Genomic DNA, 18,475 nt, shown 5'->3' with positions numbered 1-18,475 from the left:
ACCCCTCTGTGTTTATATTTCATCTCCTGTTGTCCATGCAGCCGTATGGAATTAAAGCTGTTTGTCAGCGTCACGCAGCGAAGGGAGTCTGTGTAATTTACTCTCATCAGCTTATATTTATCAGGGTCTGTAGGGTAGAGAGGGCAGTAAATATCATATATTTTACAGGGCTGTGATCAGGAATGGGGGAAAAAAGCAGAAAAACACTTGTGTCCCTCTAGAGGTTTTGATACTCCTACTCAAAAACGCTTAACATACTTGTAGCTGCAACAATTAGTTTAGTATTGATTAATTGATCAACAGGAAATTAATTAGCAACAATTTTTTACAACAGATTTATCACTTCTGTTATTACTGAAGTGAAACATTTCATGGCTCCAGCTTCTCAGATGTGCTATTTCTGTTGTTTTTCTTTGCCCTACATTACAGCAAATGTACTGTAATCTCCAGGTTTTCAACAGTTTAACGTGCATCACTTTACTGTAATATCTTTTTAATCTATAAAAAGTCAGAAAATAGGGAAAAATATCCACCAGTTTCCTAAAGCCCAATGTATTGCTTACAGCAGTATGCAACCTAAAAGTCTTCAGTTTAGAGTTTCAGCAAAAAAATAAATAAATAAATAAATAAAACACCCCACAATTTATAAACTGAAGCAGGGGTATATGTGGCTTTCCACATAAAAAATATTCCCTTAACTAACTGGTTATAAATATAGTTGCCTTTAGCTCTAAATGATTGCCTCATTTGTGCTCCTAAGCCACTTGCCAATGATGATACTTAATGTTTTAAATTTTTGGGAAAATCTGCACACATCCTGCTCAAAGTCAGTTGTACACTGGGTTGTTCATAAAAACACAATGAAAATTTGTTAGAGTCCATAGTTCTTGTTTTTCTGAGGCCTTGTGAAAGCGTTTAGGGGGAATGGAGCAGAGGCTGATGGGAGTTGTTCATCCTTTGTTTGAAGGTGTACCAGGAGGTCTGAGTGCCGACGGGCAGAGGAGAAAAATGGCTGGCTGTGGAGCCCCAGGCAGCAATGTGTCAAGATTGTCTCCTTCTATCCCCCAAACCTTTCCTGTAAAAAGACTCAGAAGGTACAGCGCTGCTTGTGCTCACTTTCTCCCTTTGTTCTCTGCACCTCTTTCTGTCTCTCTTGCTCTCCGGTTCACAGCCCCACTTACATGCACGTCACACAAACATACACAGCCCAAGTAATAAACTGTTTCCCATTGTGAATCACAGACTCTGGGCTCTAGGTCTTCCTGCCCTGTATTGATCCATTCAGAGAACTCCGAACTGGCTTATTATAACCAACCTGGCTGATTGCACTCACAGCCTGAAGATGGAGAGGCTCTTGTGCACTCTCTCTGAGGTTGTTTTTTTTTTTTTTTGCATTCCTCTGCTTCCCGTTACTTTTGTCCCTCCCTTTTTGATTCACTCTTGTATTTCCATCAGTAGAGCCTCTCCCCTTTTTTCATTCTCAATCAATTTCAGCCTTTCAAAAGGAAACAGCCTCTGAATTTTAACTTCTGTTTTAATACAGGGACTGTTTTTGAATTGTACGTCGAGGACTAGAAGTTAATTCAGTGTTAACTGATCTTATTCAGCCAAACTGCTTTATAGCTTTCACTGAAAAATGTAATGTTTTCAGCGCATTCCACTGTTCTGCATATATTTTTTTCTGTCCAGGTGAAGATCAACATTCCCTCCCTTCCTACCATTGGATCCTCTGACCGCCTGCAGTGCAGAATTAGTTCTTTCCAGAGCGAAGGCACCATGTCTGACTCTGGGCAGATCTCCTGTGATCTGCCCTACCCGTCACTTATACCACAGACACCTGAGGACCAAGGTATGGCACCTTCTTTTAAGGTGCATGAAAAAAAACACTGGGAGCCCAAAACACCCCAGGTTCACTCCATGTCAGTTGTTTTTGTAATTTGATTTGTTAGGTAACTTGTTCCCCAATATATCAGAATTAACTAAGGTGGATTTCATGTTTTAAACTAATTTTGTGGTCATGTCTGATAGAGGCACCCTGCATCAGAATCTAGAACTTTAATATTTTAGTTCATAATGTGGTCCTATACTGATCAAATGGCTAAATACTAATACAAATGAAGTATTCCAGAATAGGAGTTGTTTTTTGGTTTTGACGTGGTGTGTCATCTTGTTATGAACAACGACCACCCCCCACCCCCCACTATCAACAGCAGAGCAGATGATATTTTCCCCTCAGTAAATGCCCTATAATTACTGAGTCAAGCTGTTATTTAGGCAGTCAACTAATAACTAAAATGATCATGAGGAGAGATTTGTCAGTATTAATGTGGCTTACTACCTTGGCTAAAGAATTTCCAGTGAGTACGGGTTGCTCAAAACTGAATGAGGACTTAGAGCTGACAAACTGTCCCCTAACAGAATAATGCCATCAGGGGACACATAAACCATTTAAATTAATACATACTCAGCATAGAGGTATTTGAGGTCTTGCTTTGCCAGTGTTGCCTTCAGAAGCACAAATGATGTATCCAGTATCCAGACTCCTTTCCAAAGACACCATCCCCATCCATATATAAGGATAAAACTTGTATCCCCCCAGCTGCTAGTGCGGCACATTTTAGCTCTCTCTTTGCTGTGCCCTCAGACTTTGTAGCCGTGGCCATTGGGATTTTCATCAATGAGTCTGTGGAGCTGGCCACGCGGGAGTTCAAGTTTTACAACTGCGCTGCCACTGTGAGGAAATCTGAGAACACACCGTGAGTCAGACTCTTAATCTATCAGTTCTGCTCTGTCACCCACTGAAAATACACAGTGACACTGAACACAACATCAGCTGACAACTTTGATGTAAACGGATCGCCATCCATGAACAGATGAGAGATCAGGGCTCTGTTTGTAAACTGATGCATGGTAGTTTTGAATGCACCTCTTGCATTTTCTCTCCTCCTTTTATTACCAGGCCAAGGAAATTGCCTCAGTTTCCTTTTCATTAATCAAAAAATGAAAGTCGATCTTGCCATTTTTTCCCCTACTTATTTTTTTCCTTCATTTCTTTCATGCAGAGGAACGCGTGATGAACGAGCTTTGCTTATGTGAAGTTGTAGAGATCCATTTTGCTGTCAGCAGCATGGATTTTTGTGCCGGACTCTCTCTGATGAGTTTGCATTTTTTAGGTTTTTGTGTGTGGTGTGTGTGTGTGTGTGTGTGTGTGCGGGCATGCCCCTGCCTAATTATGTGTGCAAAGCATTTTCTTAATATTGTGCTTATGTGTCCATACTGTGTTTGTGTGTTTTCAGATGCATGGCCTGTGTGGCCAGTCAGTGGGGCTGCCAGTGGAATACAAATGACCACACGTGCAGCGACATGGACGACAGCGTGGTGGGTCCCAACATCATCAAGCATCGTCAGGTTAGTCATCTCAAGGTTTAAGATATCAAAAGCACATCAAGGGCTCTGACTCTAGGACAGCATGTGTATGAAAAATGTTTAGTGTAGAAAGTTTAGTAAGACGTGTCTAATCACCACATATGATTCAATGCCTGACTGATCCAAATTCCTCCTGAAAATTAATAACAATCTCAAATCCTGGTATCAGCTGCCACCATCTTGCATAACAAATGTTGTAGGGTGGAGGGTATCAATGTGAAAGTCAGCAGATGTTTCAGTGATACACTTATCTGTTGCCACAGATGAGGGTGTCTGTTAAGTGGCTGGCACATTTAAAATGTAAATGATTGAAATTGGGAGTGTCTGAGTTGTTTTGATGCCTTCTCAGGGATTAAAGTGTCCTCAGTTTGAGAATCCAGATCCTGTGCTGATTCCTGTGGGCTACAAGACTCGCATCAGCTTTGAGGGGATAAATTTGGAAGGTTACCAGGTAAAGTGGCACAGACACAGAATTTAAAGCATTTCTAGGGAACTTCTCAGCTCTTTTACACAGCTGTTGGGTATGGTACTGGGACCACAGTGAACTAGATTGGTCACAATTTATAACCATCGCATACTCTCATAGAAAAAGTACTCATGTACTGACAAAGATACTCTTCATTTGCAAAACGAATCAATTTACATGTGCAAAAGGTGAGAAGATGTGACAAGAAAGTGTTTTGTGTTCTGAAACGTTTCTATACAGGTGTGCTTGTTATACTAGTGTACTGAAGCCCAGGGGCAGTCATGCGACAAAGGCACAGCCGGATGGCTGTATATTTTGCTTGTAATGGGGCTTGTGAATGTCCTTGTTTTTTCACATAGCACACAGATACAATAAACCAAGATCATCCCGTCCAAACTTCTTTGGGGCTGGATGTACACAATAGTTTTGTGCATTTCTTGCTCTGTAATGTAAAAGAGGGGAGCTTCACTGAATAATATTTTACCAATAGGATTACACCCTGTTCCTTGTTTTTATTTGTCTGGTTCTCCAGGACCATGTTTTCACCATTGGCACAGAGCTGATGAGAAATGTTGAGGAAGAGGTGAATTTTGAGGACGGGTCGTTCTACACCTTCAGCGGCTTTAATGTGAGTATGACTATTTGGCAGCTGTTTGACACTCATCTTGTCTCGGCACTTCATACTCGAATGTGTCTCTGTGTTCACGCTGACCTGCAGATTTAGTTCCTTTACTAAATTTGTTCAGATAGCTTCTGGCAATTTGCCCTCCTCTCAGCAGCGGTTCTTGCACTGTGGCTGATTTGTGGCCCTGATTCTTAGGGTGCAATTTAGAACAACACTAAAGAAGTGAAATAAACTGTAGAGTATCACTTGATTCTGCCACTTTGTCTGTGGTAGTATTTTCGGCTGGCTTTATGTTTCAGACTTGTAAATCAAATCAGGCCTTAGCTGGTTTTTACAGTCCCTTTGATATTCTCTAGCTCCCTCTAATGGACACATTCTCCTCACTGGAGTTATTTGAGTTCTCCACATTGTGAACTCTGTGATTGGGAAGCTCAAACAGCGCCTAGCCTGCAGCTATGTTCTTTTCCTGCATTGATTTCTTCAGCTGAAAATCTGCCAGACTGGGTATAATTTTTTTCCCTTGGCATGGGGAAACGGCAGCCCACACTGTTTTCTGAGAAGAGCTTAAGTGCCATTAATCACTGAATTCTGTATTAATAATTCATTTTCTTCCAATTTCTTAGTTTTCCTACAATAAGTCACCAGAGACCAATGTTCTTTTCTACGTGAAGGACAAGGAGTCAGGCAAGAAGATGGACAGCATGCTGAATGGTACGCTCTCGCATTTTAATGTGGCGATCTTGCCCTGTGTGTAGACTTCTAGTCCCAGCGTGAGGCCTTCATTTGATCTGAGGAAGCTATTTTTAATTTGCAGTTGAAAATTAATCAGAAAATGAATTGTTAATGACTGTATCATCAAGTACATTTTGACAGAATATGAAGGATTTAAAGGCAAGCGATTATGGGACCAGTTTTACATGGTCCGTATAATGCAAATTAAAGCAAAGTTATCAGATATTAAAATAGACATCTTATCATTCATTCAGAAAACTCATACTTGACAACATAATACATGGTGATAGGTTTGGTTTCAGAAGTAAGGGGTGTTACAATAAAGATTCAAAATGTATTCCAATGAGCCGTTATCATACTTTTTATAATTTTGCTATTATAAAAAAATGTGCTGTGTAACCCTCTGTGTTATTAATGCACTAACCCTAGTTAAAATAATGTTTAGTATCCTTGACCTAATTCTTCGCGAAGATGTTTGCAGCTTTACTACAAAGAATACCATGTTATTACCTCATTTTTGATTGAGTCGAGCCTCTGTTTAGAAAAATATTCAAAAAGAGAGGCTACAGGTTAAATGATTTTTTATTTGTCTGAAAAACATAAAGAGAAAATTCAGATTGTGTTTTTTCAGTAAAGTATGCAGGCTTCCTCTGAGACTGTGTTCACCAACATATTCAGACAGGTAGCTACATGGGCTACCTGTGAGGCAAAACCCAGGGCAGAAAGCCTGCTAAGCACTTCCTGCTGCTCATCAAAAAGTACAGAAAATCGGTGGAGCTTCCTTCAAAGCTGCTGCTCTGAGGGCACATCAGGAGGGCACTGTTCAGAGAGAAAGACACCAAACTGAAACTTTAAAAGTCAGAGGGGATAAAAGTAAGGTTTTGACAAGTCAGGGGATTGACAGCCTTGGGGAAAAAAATAAATATATGTATATAAACACATGCAGTATTTACACTACTTCCTATACAGTGACCCTGTACAACTGCTCCATGGGGAGGGAAGACTGTAGCCTCTGTAAGAATGCCGACCCAAAATACAGGTGTGTGTGGTGCGCCAGGCAGAAAGCGTGCGTGTACGAGAAGCTGTGCAGTACACAACAAGGCTCAGATCCCTACAACATTGAGTGCCCTGACCCCCAGATCACTGATGTGAGTATTTACAATGTTGTCATCACTTTATGTTGACCTTTGAGCTGGAATGAAGCATGTGATTTAAAGACCTGTGATTAGCAGGTGTTGATTTTGGTGATTGGATTGTTCACTGGAGCACTTTATTGACTGTTTTTTTATTTTCCCTTTTTGTTGATGGACAGGTTAAAAGTCTTTCTCCTTGAGGGTGCGTTAAACTGATCCGCAGCACATCTAGATTCTAGATTGGATCAATTCGTTATTTGCTCTCTTAATTGTTGGTACTTCATTGTCATTGACAAAAATCCATAAAAACCAGTAATCGTTTTGGTATCAGTGTGACATACATATATATATAGTATCAGTGTGCCAGCATTTATATAACATTTACTGTTCAAGATTCACTGTTAGGCCATTTTTGATAGTAAAATGATAATTTTTTGGCTTACCTGTAAATCTTTTAGACAGCTATATCTTCAAATACAGAATAGATTAGAAATAGACTTACAGTATGCCTACAAGAAAAGAAAATTCTTTATTTCAACAAAATATATTCGTGAAAGAACACCAGCTCATATGTTATAATCAGATTTTAGTTTTAAATTGTTCTCAAGTATCTATTGTATCTGAGTCATAAAACCACTATCAGTCAGGCTCTTGCACATACACACAAACTTCCAGACATGACTCATACAGTGTGGATGTGATTCACCGTAGCCTAGAATATTAAACACTTTGACTACAACAAAATAGACTGTATAAATCTCTTGTATGTTCTTATTGCACAACTAATCTGTTGAAATCCTTTTTAAATCCCCTCTTCCTATAAACACCCACCCCCATGTTTTCCTGACCAGATCATCCCTCGTTTTGGCCCCCTGCGGGGAGGCATCTCCATCACCGTCCGTGGCTCCAACCTCGGCATCCACAAGGAAGACATTAAAAGTATCACAGTGGTTGGAGAGCCCTGTATTCATCAGGAGGAGAAGTACTCTGTCTCCACTAGGTAATATTTACACACCTTCAGTCAAATATTTGAGCAGCAGCACCTACACTCTTCATTGTATAATGTTGGTCAAACTGTATATAGACAGGTTTTATCCAAAGTTTTCTTTTGTAAACTTTTGGATGCATTATCAGTGAAGGAGGGCTTTGCCTTTCCTTAGGGCAACCAGGGTGTATATTTTAATTAGCTCGTTATACCGCTGTATTGATCTGGAGTCTCTCGACACAGGTTGATTTAGAAACAGAAACACTCTTTTAAAGGGGAAAGCCAGAAGAAGAAAAGTCCTTATTTGAGTAGAAATGGCACTAGAGCAGAGTATTAATGCTCTCTTACTAGTAAAAGTCATGCATCCAAAATTCTACTCAACTACAGAAGGATTATCAACAAAATGTTCTTAAGTACTAATTTTGCAGAAAAATGGCACCTGTGATGAATAAATTATTTTATATTGCATTATTAGATCATTTATACTAATGCAGTAATGTGTAAGCAGCAATTTACTGTTGTAAATGGTCGGAGTAGCTTGTTTTAACTACATTTTGGGCTTGTGATATGATTAATGGGGTGGGAAATAAGAAACAAAGTTCTGCAACACAAATCTGCAGTTAGATTTTCTTGAGCCTTTGCTTTTTTTAAATATTAGATACTTTTACCTTGTTTCAACAGTTAAATGAAACAATCATAGGAGTTTACAGGGAAAATGTCTCTTCAATGGAGCATCTAACAAAACTGACAGCCAGATTCATAGATACTGTTTATTTTGTGAGGGTCTCAAGCTATAAAAGTTTAATCCTAGTGTAAAAAAAATAACTAGCAATTGCAGCTGCCAGATAAGTGTAGAAATAAATTTGTACAATATGTGAAGAATTATGAAGTATCACAACCTGGAATGGAACTCGGATAAAGTACAAGTACTTTAAAATGTACTTAAGTACAGAATTGGAATAAATGTACTTAGTTGCTTTCCATCACCTTGTAATACTACTGAATGCCAGTCTTTAAATACCGTATGGCCACTCAGTCAGTTATATATGACTGTTGATGGATGGGGCCCTGAGAGTGGCTGAATTCTTTGAGATAGGTTTGACCAAAGAACTGGACATACACAGTGATTTGATAGCATCACACATTTGCCACAAAATTTCCAGTGGTCTATTCATGCTGCAAACACTGTTCTTCCTCATCCCAAAGGTGCTTTAATGTGCAGAGTTTTGCTTGAAAAATAATGAAAAACTCTGGAATAAACTTTTAAGCCTGGCAAATGCCAGACAGCCACTAGCCAGAGCCGGTCGACACCTGGCAGGATGGATCCTGTTTATGATTCATTCTTTCTCTGCCATCTACATGATAAGGTATAAACCAGGATTTATGAGACCAGATGTAATATTATTCATCCTTAAGTCATCCACTTCTGGAGCTCACATATCCATTGTTGTCTACAGTTTTTAACTTGCTTTGCCTGTTCTTCTGCACATTGCTGCTTACTTGCTTTAGGTTTTTTTTTTACATTATTTTATTTCTTCACATCACTGTTGCAGCTTTTAATTTTCAAATCATGGCACACCTGTTAGCCCCAGTGAGGCTTGCCATTTTATGCTGACCTCTTTCATCAGCAACACGTTTCCCCCTCAGGACTGCAGCAGACTTGGATGTGTTTGATTTGTCACACAGTTCCGACTAAACTCCAGACACTGCAATGTGGAAAATTCCCAGATGGTTAAATTTCTCAGCTTCTTGAGCCAGCCAATCTGGCATTAGGAATCATACTACATTAATAGCTTCGTAGTCAACAAAATTATCCAAACGTCCAGTTTATGTCTTCCCTCTTCAAAAAGTGAGCAGAATTCTTTCGAGTTCAGTTTTTGACATGTACTTTTACTGCTCTTTTAAAAATTTTATTTTCACTACTTTCTCCTGTTACCTAAAACACAGTACAGTATTCATTTGTTTGCCAATATCTGTAATGTTCAAAACTAGCTAAGTAAGTAAAACTGTCTAAATAGGACAAGAGTCTTGATGTGCTGAAGTTGTTAGGTTCAGAAATGTTGATGCAAGCGCTCTCACAAACCTGGTGAAGTTGAACATTAATCTAGACTGCAGGTCTTACATAGGGTTGAAACAATTAGTGTATAAATTGCTGAGTAAACCCACAAGCATTTAATCAGCAACTGTTTGGATAATCAGTTAACTGTTTAATTAATTTTTCAAAGAAAAAGTCATTATTTGGATCCAGCTTCCTCACTGGTGAATCTTTGCTGCTTTTTTTTCTTATGTGACAGTTAACTAAATATCTTTGGATTTTAGAGTGTTGTTTGTACAAAACAAACAATTTGAAGACCACACCATGAAGTTGTGGACTTTTTTTTTCATGTTTTGATTTTGTTTTTGATAATCCATCAATTGAGACAATTATCAGTAGATTAATATATAATTAAAATAATTATTGTAGCCCTAGTCTCAAATAGTTTTGTCTTCACTGTGTTTTCTTGTTGTCCTGTCCAGTGTGGTGTGCGAGACTGGCCCTGTTGACCCTGCGAAGAACCACTCGGGCCCTGTGGAGGTGAAGGTGAAGGGGGGGAAGAGAGGAATATCCTCCATGTACTTCACCTACAGGGTAAATAGTCTCTCTCCCTTTCTCCTCAGCTGTTCTTCCAATATGAAGGGCCACAACTTTTGACCCAGGAAGCAAACGCATCCAAATCTTTCTATTTCTTAACTGTAAGAGAGCCCCTTATCAGGACATACCAAGGGCATGTCGTTTGTGTTCAAATTCAATATTCCATGTGCTGCCAATTTAATCATTTAGATGCTGTCATATTACAATGGTAATGCGCTGTATGATAAGCCAGAATGTGTATGCAGTCCTCTTTAACCAGATGCTGTGCAGTAGTCCCTCTTTTCTCTCTAATACTTTAACAGGCTCCAGCGTAACTATTTAACAGGCTTTTCATATCGCCAGCTCTGCTAAAGCTTCCCCACAGGGGAGTGCTCTGCCTAACTGTTTGCTCAGCAAATCGAGGCAGATGTGGTGCTTTATGGGTGTGTGCGTTTGTGTGAATGTTTCTGACAGTGAGGGGGAGATCAAGGAGGGTGAGAGGACATGTGAATATATGACATACTGTAGTACTGTACCTGTGTGTGCTCTTCTTGGGTATGTGTGTGAATGAGCATTGGACCTTGTCTGCTTCTAAATCCTTGCAGCAGACAGAGTATGTTTTCATGCTATGTCTTGCGACGCCCTCTCCTTTGCCAGAACCCAATTCCGGAGGCGGTGAAGCCTGCTAAAGGTCCTAAAGCTGGGGGCACCCTCATCACAATTTCTGGGCAATTTCTGGACACTGGTAGTATGGATGATGCCCAGGTTACCATCGGAGGGGTGGACTGCACTGTGTAAGGATTTCTTTTCCCAATAAATTTTATTCCCGTCAAAGACCAATTCTGTTTCAATTCAGCCGTTTCAGTTGTTAAGTCCTACTTGTTATTCAGTCATTGTATTCCAGGCAGTTTCTACAATATGCACACTTTGAAGCCTATAAATTGACTTTTGTGTGATAAGCAGGATTTTTTTTTCTCTAACCATTTTTCTTTGATGTTTTGACCATGAGTGTTATGTCAAAACCAGTCCACAGTGACATTTTAGGCAGAGGTAACAGAAAAATAACTGGCTAGAGAAACAGCAAGGCTGAAATTTAACAAGCTGTCACGCTGCTGCCATGTTGGCTTCCACTGCACAATGACCTCTGTGACCCCCACTGCTGCAGGCAGCCATGGCTGAGTTATGTCCTCCTCTTTGCAGGGAGCACTTTGGAGAAGAAATCACCTGCAGGACAGGAGAATACCGAGCAGATAAAGTGCCCTCCGACTTTCTCCGCATCATTGTAAAATATGGAAAGAGTACCACAACAACCATTCCAAGTGCCTTCCAATTCTTGGAAAACCCTACTGTGCTGGATCACACCCCCAAAGGAAGCTTTGTGTGGTCAGTTTAATACAGTAGCTTGCAAGTCTTTGCCTTTAACCAAAGTGTTTGTAAGGAGACATAACACTGGATAAAAGCTCACAGGAAATTCTGGTATTTGTTGGTCTCTGTGTTAATTTCCAATGTTTGTCCATTCTGACAAATTGACATGATAACATTTTTACCCATCATCTCCATTATAGACATTTTGTTAATTTTCTGGAGCTGCTGCATGGATTGCCAGGGGATTACTTTCTTTTTTTAAACTTCTAGTTTGACTTAGTGACAAGTATTTAAAATGATTTAGCTCATTTTTATCCAGTGTAATTGTTCATAGCTTTAGAAATGGCAATTTGGTCAATCCACAGCTTTGGTTTAGAATAAAATCCTCATGTATGGACTGCCCTGAAATGTTGTATTTGTGTTCATAGTCCCCCAAAGCATAAACCCAGCTCACTTTTGTGATCCTTTGACATTTCCTTTAATGTCACCACAGCATTTTTGGTTTTAGTTGAAGTTTCTTGACAGCTATTTTATTTATTTATTTATTTTTTTTTGGCAAAGTAATTTAGTACAAACATTCATATCCAATCACTTTGTTAATGCTTTAACCTTTCATCTAGCACAGCCCCTGTCAACATTTCACTTTGTCTAATACTTAGATTTATATCCAATGACATTCCCAGCAGCCTCATTTGCACTCTGTGCTTTTTGCTGATTAGCACATGTTGCACAACACTGCTGTGCATAAACACAGCCTCACAGAGCTGCTAGCGTTGCTGTAGACTCTTGGTTTTTACTTTGTTTAATAGGCTCAGTTATCTTCAAAGATTAATTTATTCAATAGACAGACTTTAAAATTAGCTTGGAAAGATCTAGGAATAGTGTTATTCCCCTCCTCAGCACTGTTTACACTGGGGTTTGTGTTTTAAAACTGAGGTAGAGAATAAAATATTTGACTGATGGGCGTTATAATGGACAAAAATAGGAAAGTGAGACAAAGGGATTCCCCACTGAATATTTCACACTGTGCGTTGTTTTTAAAGTAAAGGAGCAAGAAAAATATAAAACTACTGTTGACGTTGTTGACAAGTTCAAGCAAAATAGTACTATAAATGGAAAACTGAATAGGTTGGAAGGTTCCTGGCATGTTCTCTGCCCTGCAGGCTTCTTTTTGTCTGAAACCTTGGTTAAGTTTATTAGTGCCAAGAACCTTTGTTTTTAAAAGTATTATTTGTCCTCCAGGAGGTGCTGAGTACGTCTGTGTGTGCAGAATATTTTCCATACTTAGTTTGATTGGCTGTTGTCTTTGATGTTGGAACAAACTGCTTGATGATCACTCAAAATGGATGCATTAGGCAGTTACTTTGCTTTTTTTTTGTGCAATTGAAAGCATTACGATGCACGTGATTAGGTGCACAGGCTGGAACAACAGACAACAAATACAGTAGGATGCTCGCCATCTGAGCTAATTTGTTTACGTCTCCGGTGAAAGGTACCCTATAGGTGCAACTTAAGAACTGTATCCGTCTTCCTGTAAGTCTCACTATGAGCTTATCTATTTTTATATACAGTACAGTACTAGCTACGGGCTTTTCTGTGTTTTTGAAGTGTATTTATATATTTGTGTGTGTGTTGTAGTGGAGGGAGGAACATTGTGGTAACCGGCTCTGGCTTTGACCTGATCCAGACTGCCATTATGAAGGTCCAAGGAGACAAATCAACAGCTTTAGAGGTTTCTGTTTAATGTATTTATTACAATCTTCCTGTTCATCAGCCCCGCTGATTACCCACATCTAATGGTCATTATTTCTTTGCTCTGTTCACTTTCTTCTGTCTCTTTCCTACAATTCCTTGTCTCAGAGAATTTCAGCTTTTCCAGCTGTGACCCCCCCACCACCACCACCACCACCACCAGCTCCCACACACAACAGCAGCACTGTCCATGTATCTTCCCACATCTCATGAGCCCACAGCCACAGTGGTGATTCATTCAATCTCTGTGAAGTATTTCAGCTGTTCGAGCATGCACATGCCAACAAACACACATCACCACTTTTCCACTGATCAGTGAGATTACATAAGCCAGTAGTACTTCATCTCAATTCTTTGCCCATAAATCCTTAAAACCTGTAGGATTGCAGATAGCAGCGTCACTGTTTCAACCTCACCAAAATGTAACTATGTTCCTTGTCCAGCTTAATCAAGTAGGCCTGAGTCTGCCAGGGAACTCAAAGGAGTTGGCTTGCAGCAGCTTGCCTATGCCTGCCTCCAGTGTACTGGCCAATGTTAAGCAATAGCAATTTTGTTCACTTTATTTAAGGGGCTAAAGTTAATACCAGCATTAAGGTTGCAGAAGATTATGTGACTATGCTGCTCTTCATCACTTGACTCCCAGCCAGGTCCCTGCTACTCAGGGACAGGAGAGATTTGGAAAGCATTCTGGCTGACACAGACTGGTAGCAGATGTAAAGTGTTATCTCAGAGGTCTTGACCGGTCAACTTCATAAGCTTCTCTTGGTTTAGGTCCTTCTACTAAACTGGACCCAAATAACTGGAATCATTATGCTGCTGGCTTGTGGTAAAAACATGTTGATTACATTGTAGGTCAGACACAACCTCATAGAGCTGCCAGCATAGCTGTAGTTTTAGTCTTGTTTGTATGTCTTTGAGCAAGTTTGCCTTCATTGCCTTAGATCATAGAGCCGACAGAGGAAGAAGGTCAGTGGCCAGGTCTTGAACATTGCAACAACAAAATTTTAGCTCATCAGGTCATCACAGTTTTTAGGGCTTTACTAGCAATGGCATTTTTAGTTGTAGTGATGCAACCCAATTTAGTAAAGCAGTAGTTTGAAACTAGTTGTTAGAGAGAACCTAAAGCAACTTTAGAATCAAACTTAGTTATGAGAAGCTGGTGCAGCCCAATCGTGTACACAAACAAATGACAAAAGACATTCAATTCGAACCATCCAGCCTCAAAATTTATAGTAGGTCTCTTGACTTTTCAAACCATTTCTCAATGTGGCCTGCGCCTATTGCCTTGTCCTTTTGAAAAACTTTGGCTGCGTGTAGTACTATAGGATTTATCTGTCACGCACAGTATTGTCAGCCCTGTGTGGAAACAATTAAAGTGACAGTCCATCAGTCCAGTTAATCAAACACCCAAAAACAAAGCCAGAGGAGGAATGAATCAACATGAATGATATCAGGCTGCTATTCTGCAATGGCAGATTGAGATTTGAATAGAATGACTGGAACAGACACATCATTTTACCTTCCACATTGTACTAAACCAGGCTCCCCCTCCACACCACCCCCAAAACACTCTTCCTCACACAACAAAAACATTAACTCAATACCTCTTTTACAAAGGCCCTTGCCACCCACTGTGTGCTTTTTTTTTTTTAAATTTCTAATTCTGCTCCCATAAGTTGTCATATTCTCCTACATGTCTTGTCTTGCTCATGTGTGTTTTATGATGTTGTTTGAGTTGAGATAAGACATTTTACTCTGCAACACTTTCAGAACGCCCACGAGAAGAATGACACGACCATCCAGTTCTGGTCTCCAACAGTTAACAACACCCTGAACCAGCATTTCAAAACCTACATTCATCTGGACAACTATGTGAAGGAACTAAAGCCCTTCGATTACCACCCTGACCCCATCTTCAATGAGCTAACCAAAAAGGTCATCACTGAGGCCAGCATCATCATCGTCACTGTGAGTAGAGACTACAGAGCTTTAGTGCTGCAGCTGTAGCATAGGAGTGGTGTGTTTCTGAGAAGTCAGCGTCTTTTGTGTGAGGGAATTAAGACAAATGGTATTATTATCTGGCTTGAAGATAAAAATGCTGTACCACATTTTCATGTTTTAGCTGCTTATATTATCATTTTCTATGGAGTTTGACTTCATATAACAATTATGCAAATAGCAGTGCATTTGTTATTTCAGCTCAGTGGGTTGATTGTTTTGGATGTCAAATGAACTGAGGCAAATGTACATTAGTTGTCACAATTAGCAAACGTTTGCTCATTTTTAACTATTATAATTGGATAGAAAATAAATATTTTAATGTGAATATCCATTTCTTTAAATTTGATGCAACAGATTCAAATTTAAAAACACATTTTTTGTTATGCAAAATTGTTACCTCATAAACCTCTTGAAAATTATTTTTTAAGGTGTTATTAGCTAAAATGTTTGGGAACCACTGCTCTAAAGTATACATTCAACTATAAGTATATATACAATTATAAGTTCAAAATACTCAATACTCACTAGCAATTCTAACAACAGAATAAATTTAGAAATAGGGTTCAGCATGGCATGCTTACTACATTGGTATTGATTCTTTATATATGGAGAAAATATGGCTTTGGAAAATAAGAAATGAAATGAGTTAGTGGAAAAATATACAGAACAGTACTGTCAATTAAGTTTGGATTTATTTTATCAACAAATTGGTGGTAGAAGGAAAAGGGGGCTTTTGTCTCCAAATTCCAGTTGATTCAAGTTCAGGTGAAAAGTTCAAGGCTTATATTCTTTTAATTATTTAACTATCTGGATTCTTTATTTTGACTTGTGTCTGGCTGCAACTAACAGTAATTTTATTATTCATTAGTTTCAGATGATTTTATGATATTGGTTTATAAAATTTCAGAAAATGGTGAGAAAGCCTGCCATAGTTTCCTGAAGTCTAAGGTGATGTCTTCAAATTACTAACACTTGAAATCCAAATGATATTCAGCAACTCATCACAGTTGAGAGGTCAGATCTAAGAATTTTTGGGCATTTTTTTAAATTAATTGATTATTAAAATGGTTCAGATGCCCTCCAGTAGCTTTATATTAGCTCTGAGCCTTTATAGTACTCACTTTAATTTGTCTTTTGGTACCGTAAATTTGTTAGAAAAGGCAAGTGCAAAAACAGCCTGAGGCCTTTTCGATTACTCTGAATCTGTTTTACATAAGATAAACTTTTTAGTATTGCATGCGGCCTTTAAATATTTGAAAGCGTGACTGTACTGTAGTTATAGAAATGTGCTGGAGAATCTCAAAGTGTTTATTTTAATGCCGTGATCGTGGAATCGACTTGAACTGTGCCTAAAGTGTCTTAAGTAAGAAATTACTCACAAATGTGCTTACAATGACCATAATCTTAATCTTTTTAATAAATCTTGGCACACGTGGTGGAACAGTGAAACATTTCACCCATTACTAATTAAATTACTTACCATAATGTTTTTAATGCTTAATGATGCATCGGCTTGATAGTTTGTAAACGCAGTAATACATTTTTCCCACATGTATTTCAATCACGACACTTTGAGCATTGTTACAGTTGTTCTTCTCCTGCAGGGTCGAGGATTCTCCAAAGGTATGACAGCCAAAGAGGCTCAAGCATTTGTGGGCGACGTTCCCTGCCTGGTCAACACACTTCAGGATGACAAGCTGTTCTTGGACCCACCATCCACCCAGCCTCGTGCTCGCTCCAGACGGCAGCGCAGAGACACCCGGCCTGAGCTGCTGGATCTAATGGTCAGATCTGACAGACAGACACACAGTGGTGGAGGAAGTATTTAGGTTCTTTACCTCGATAAGACTAGTAATAGCTTAATTCATGGTAAAAACACTTTATTACAGGTAAAAGGCCTGCATCGAAAACATTGCTTGTATATATGGCAATGTAAGTTTATTCAGGAAAATATAAAGTGTTAAAAGTAAAAATGCATAAGACAGAAAACTGGCTCCTGTAAGACTTGTTTTGCTATAAATTATATCACGTTATTATTTGTGCCTTATTGCATAAAGAGCATTTTGGAGCTAATTTGTCAAAATTAAGAAAACGGTGAGAAATACCCATCACAATGAACAAAGTCAAATCAAACTTTAAATAAAGTGCAGTTTCACACCAGTATCAACACACTTTACAACAGCAGCAAGCAAAATAAACATCAAATACAGTAATAAAGTACAACATTGTAATAGTGATAAATAAAATAAGACAGAACATTGAATAAAATTAACAGTCACATTTTTCACTAAAAGTTAACACATATAGATGTTTTTTTAGCTTGGATTTAAAAACTTCAGCAGAGTAAGCGTGTCTGAATTTTTAAGAAAAGACCCTGTGACCAGATGACTTCTTATTAAATCCAGGGACAGACAGAAGCCCTGCATTCTGAGAGCAGAGGGCACAGGCTGGAATATAAGGTTTCAGTGGAGCAGACAGGTACCAAAGGGCAATTCCATGTAGGATTTTATATGTCATTAGAAGCACCTTGAAGTCTGATCTAGGGAGCCAATGAAGGGAAGCTAGAATTGGTGTCAAACTTTTTGGATTCTGTGATACAGAGACATGATTTAGTGTCTCTGCATCTGCCATGGACAGAAAAGATTTAATTTTAGCTATGTTGCAAGGTGAAAGAAGGCAATCTTGGCCACGTCTTTAATGTGCTGATCAAAGGAGAGACCAGGATCAAATGTGACACCTAGTCTGGCTCTGAGAAATCACAAAGTTGTCGAGACTTATTCTTAACTGATAAATCTGGTGTCTGGCCAGGCCAGCGGCCAGCATATCTGTTTTATCTAAAATTAGGAGCCAGAAATTTGACATCTTATTGTGATAGGCAATTAGCCCAAAGAGAAACCCTCACAGTGCTCGCTTTGTCGAACCAATAGTCCAAATTCAAAATTACAAATCCATACTTTTCAAATGAAAAGCAGAAAATAATCCTATTTAAGAAGATGAAGTCATGAAATTCTTGTAATTTTCAAAGAAACTGCCAAAATAATTCTCACTTGTATATACTGTTTGACAGTTTGATTTGATTTGATTTGATTTATTCTTTCAAGCATGTAAAACAGTTAAGATGACAAAACACATAATTTTACACATAATCCAATATCAATTTGCTTATACCTAGTACATGCTTGAATGGAGTAGGAAGAAGTCAGACTTATCCAGTCCTACCCCATGACATCATCTTACCATCATTGGTTTGCAAGCAGTAAATGATTCACTTCTACCCACACACATATTATACTAAAAAAAGATTATAACAGTGTTAACATTCTTACATAATTACATTCTTAAATAATTATCTTCTACACCACACAAGTAATATACTAAA

General features: G+C 38.8%; 1 protein-coding gene across 1 annotated transcript in view; it reads left to right on the top strand.

Annotated features, from left to right (window-relative positions):
• Positions 1-18,475, top strand: part of plxnb2b (plexin b2b) — a 123,378-nt gene that overhangs the window by 86,845 nt on the left and 18,058 nt on the right. Inside the window, 15 exon segments of the mRNA XM_020622156.1 lie at positions 968-1,094; positions 1,690-1,849; positions 2,645-2,756; positions 3,297-3,408; positions 3,776-3,877; positions 4,425-4,520; positions 5,141-5,228; positions 6,219-6,397; positions 7,234-7,382; positions 9,885-9,996; positions 10,636-10,772; positions 11,179-11,361; positions 12,982-13,075; positions 14,866-15,063; positions 16,701-16,880. Coding sequence (XP_020477812.1) covers positions 968-1,094; positions 1,690-1,849; positions 2,645-2,756; positions 3,297-3,408; positions 3,776-3,877; positions 4,425-4,520; positions 5,141-5,228; positions 6,219-6,397; positions 7,234-7,382; positions 9,885-9,996; positions 10,636-10,772; positions 11,179-11,361; positions 12,982-13,075; positions 14,866-15,063; positions 16,701-16,880 — 2,029 coding nt within the window.

The sequence above is a fragment of the Monopterus albus genome, unplaced genomic scaffold (genome assembly GCF_001952655.1).
Source record: "Monopterus albus unplaced genomic scaffold, M_albus_1.0 scaffold7.1, whole genome shotgun sequence".
In the NCBI taxonomy this organism is placed as follows: domain Eukaryota; kingdom Metazoa; phylum Chordata; class Actinopteri; order Synbranchiformes; family Synbranchidae; genus Monopterus; species Monopterus albus.
The sequence above is the reverse complement of the archived record's forward strand: the minus strand, read 5'-3'. Positions and strand labels throughout refer to the sequence as shown.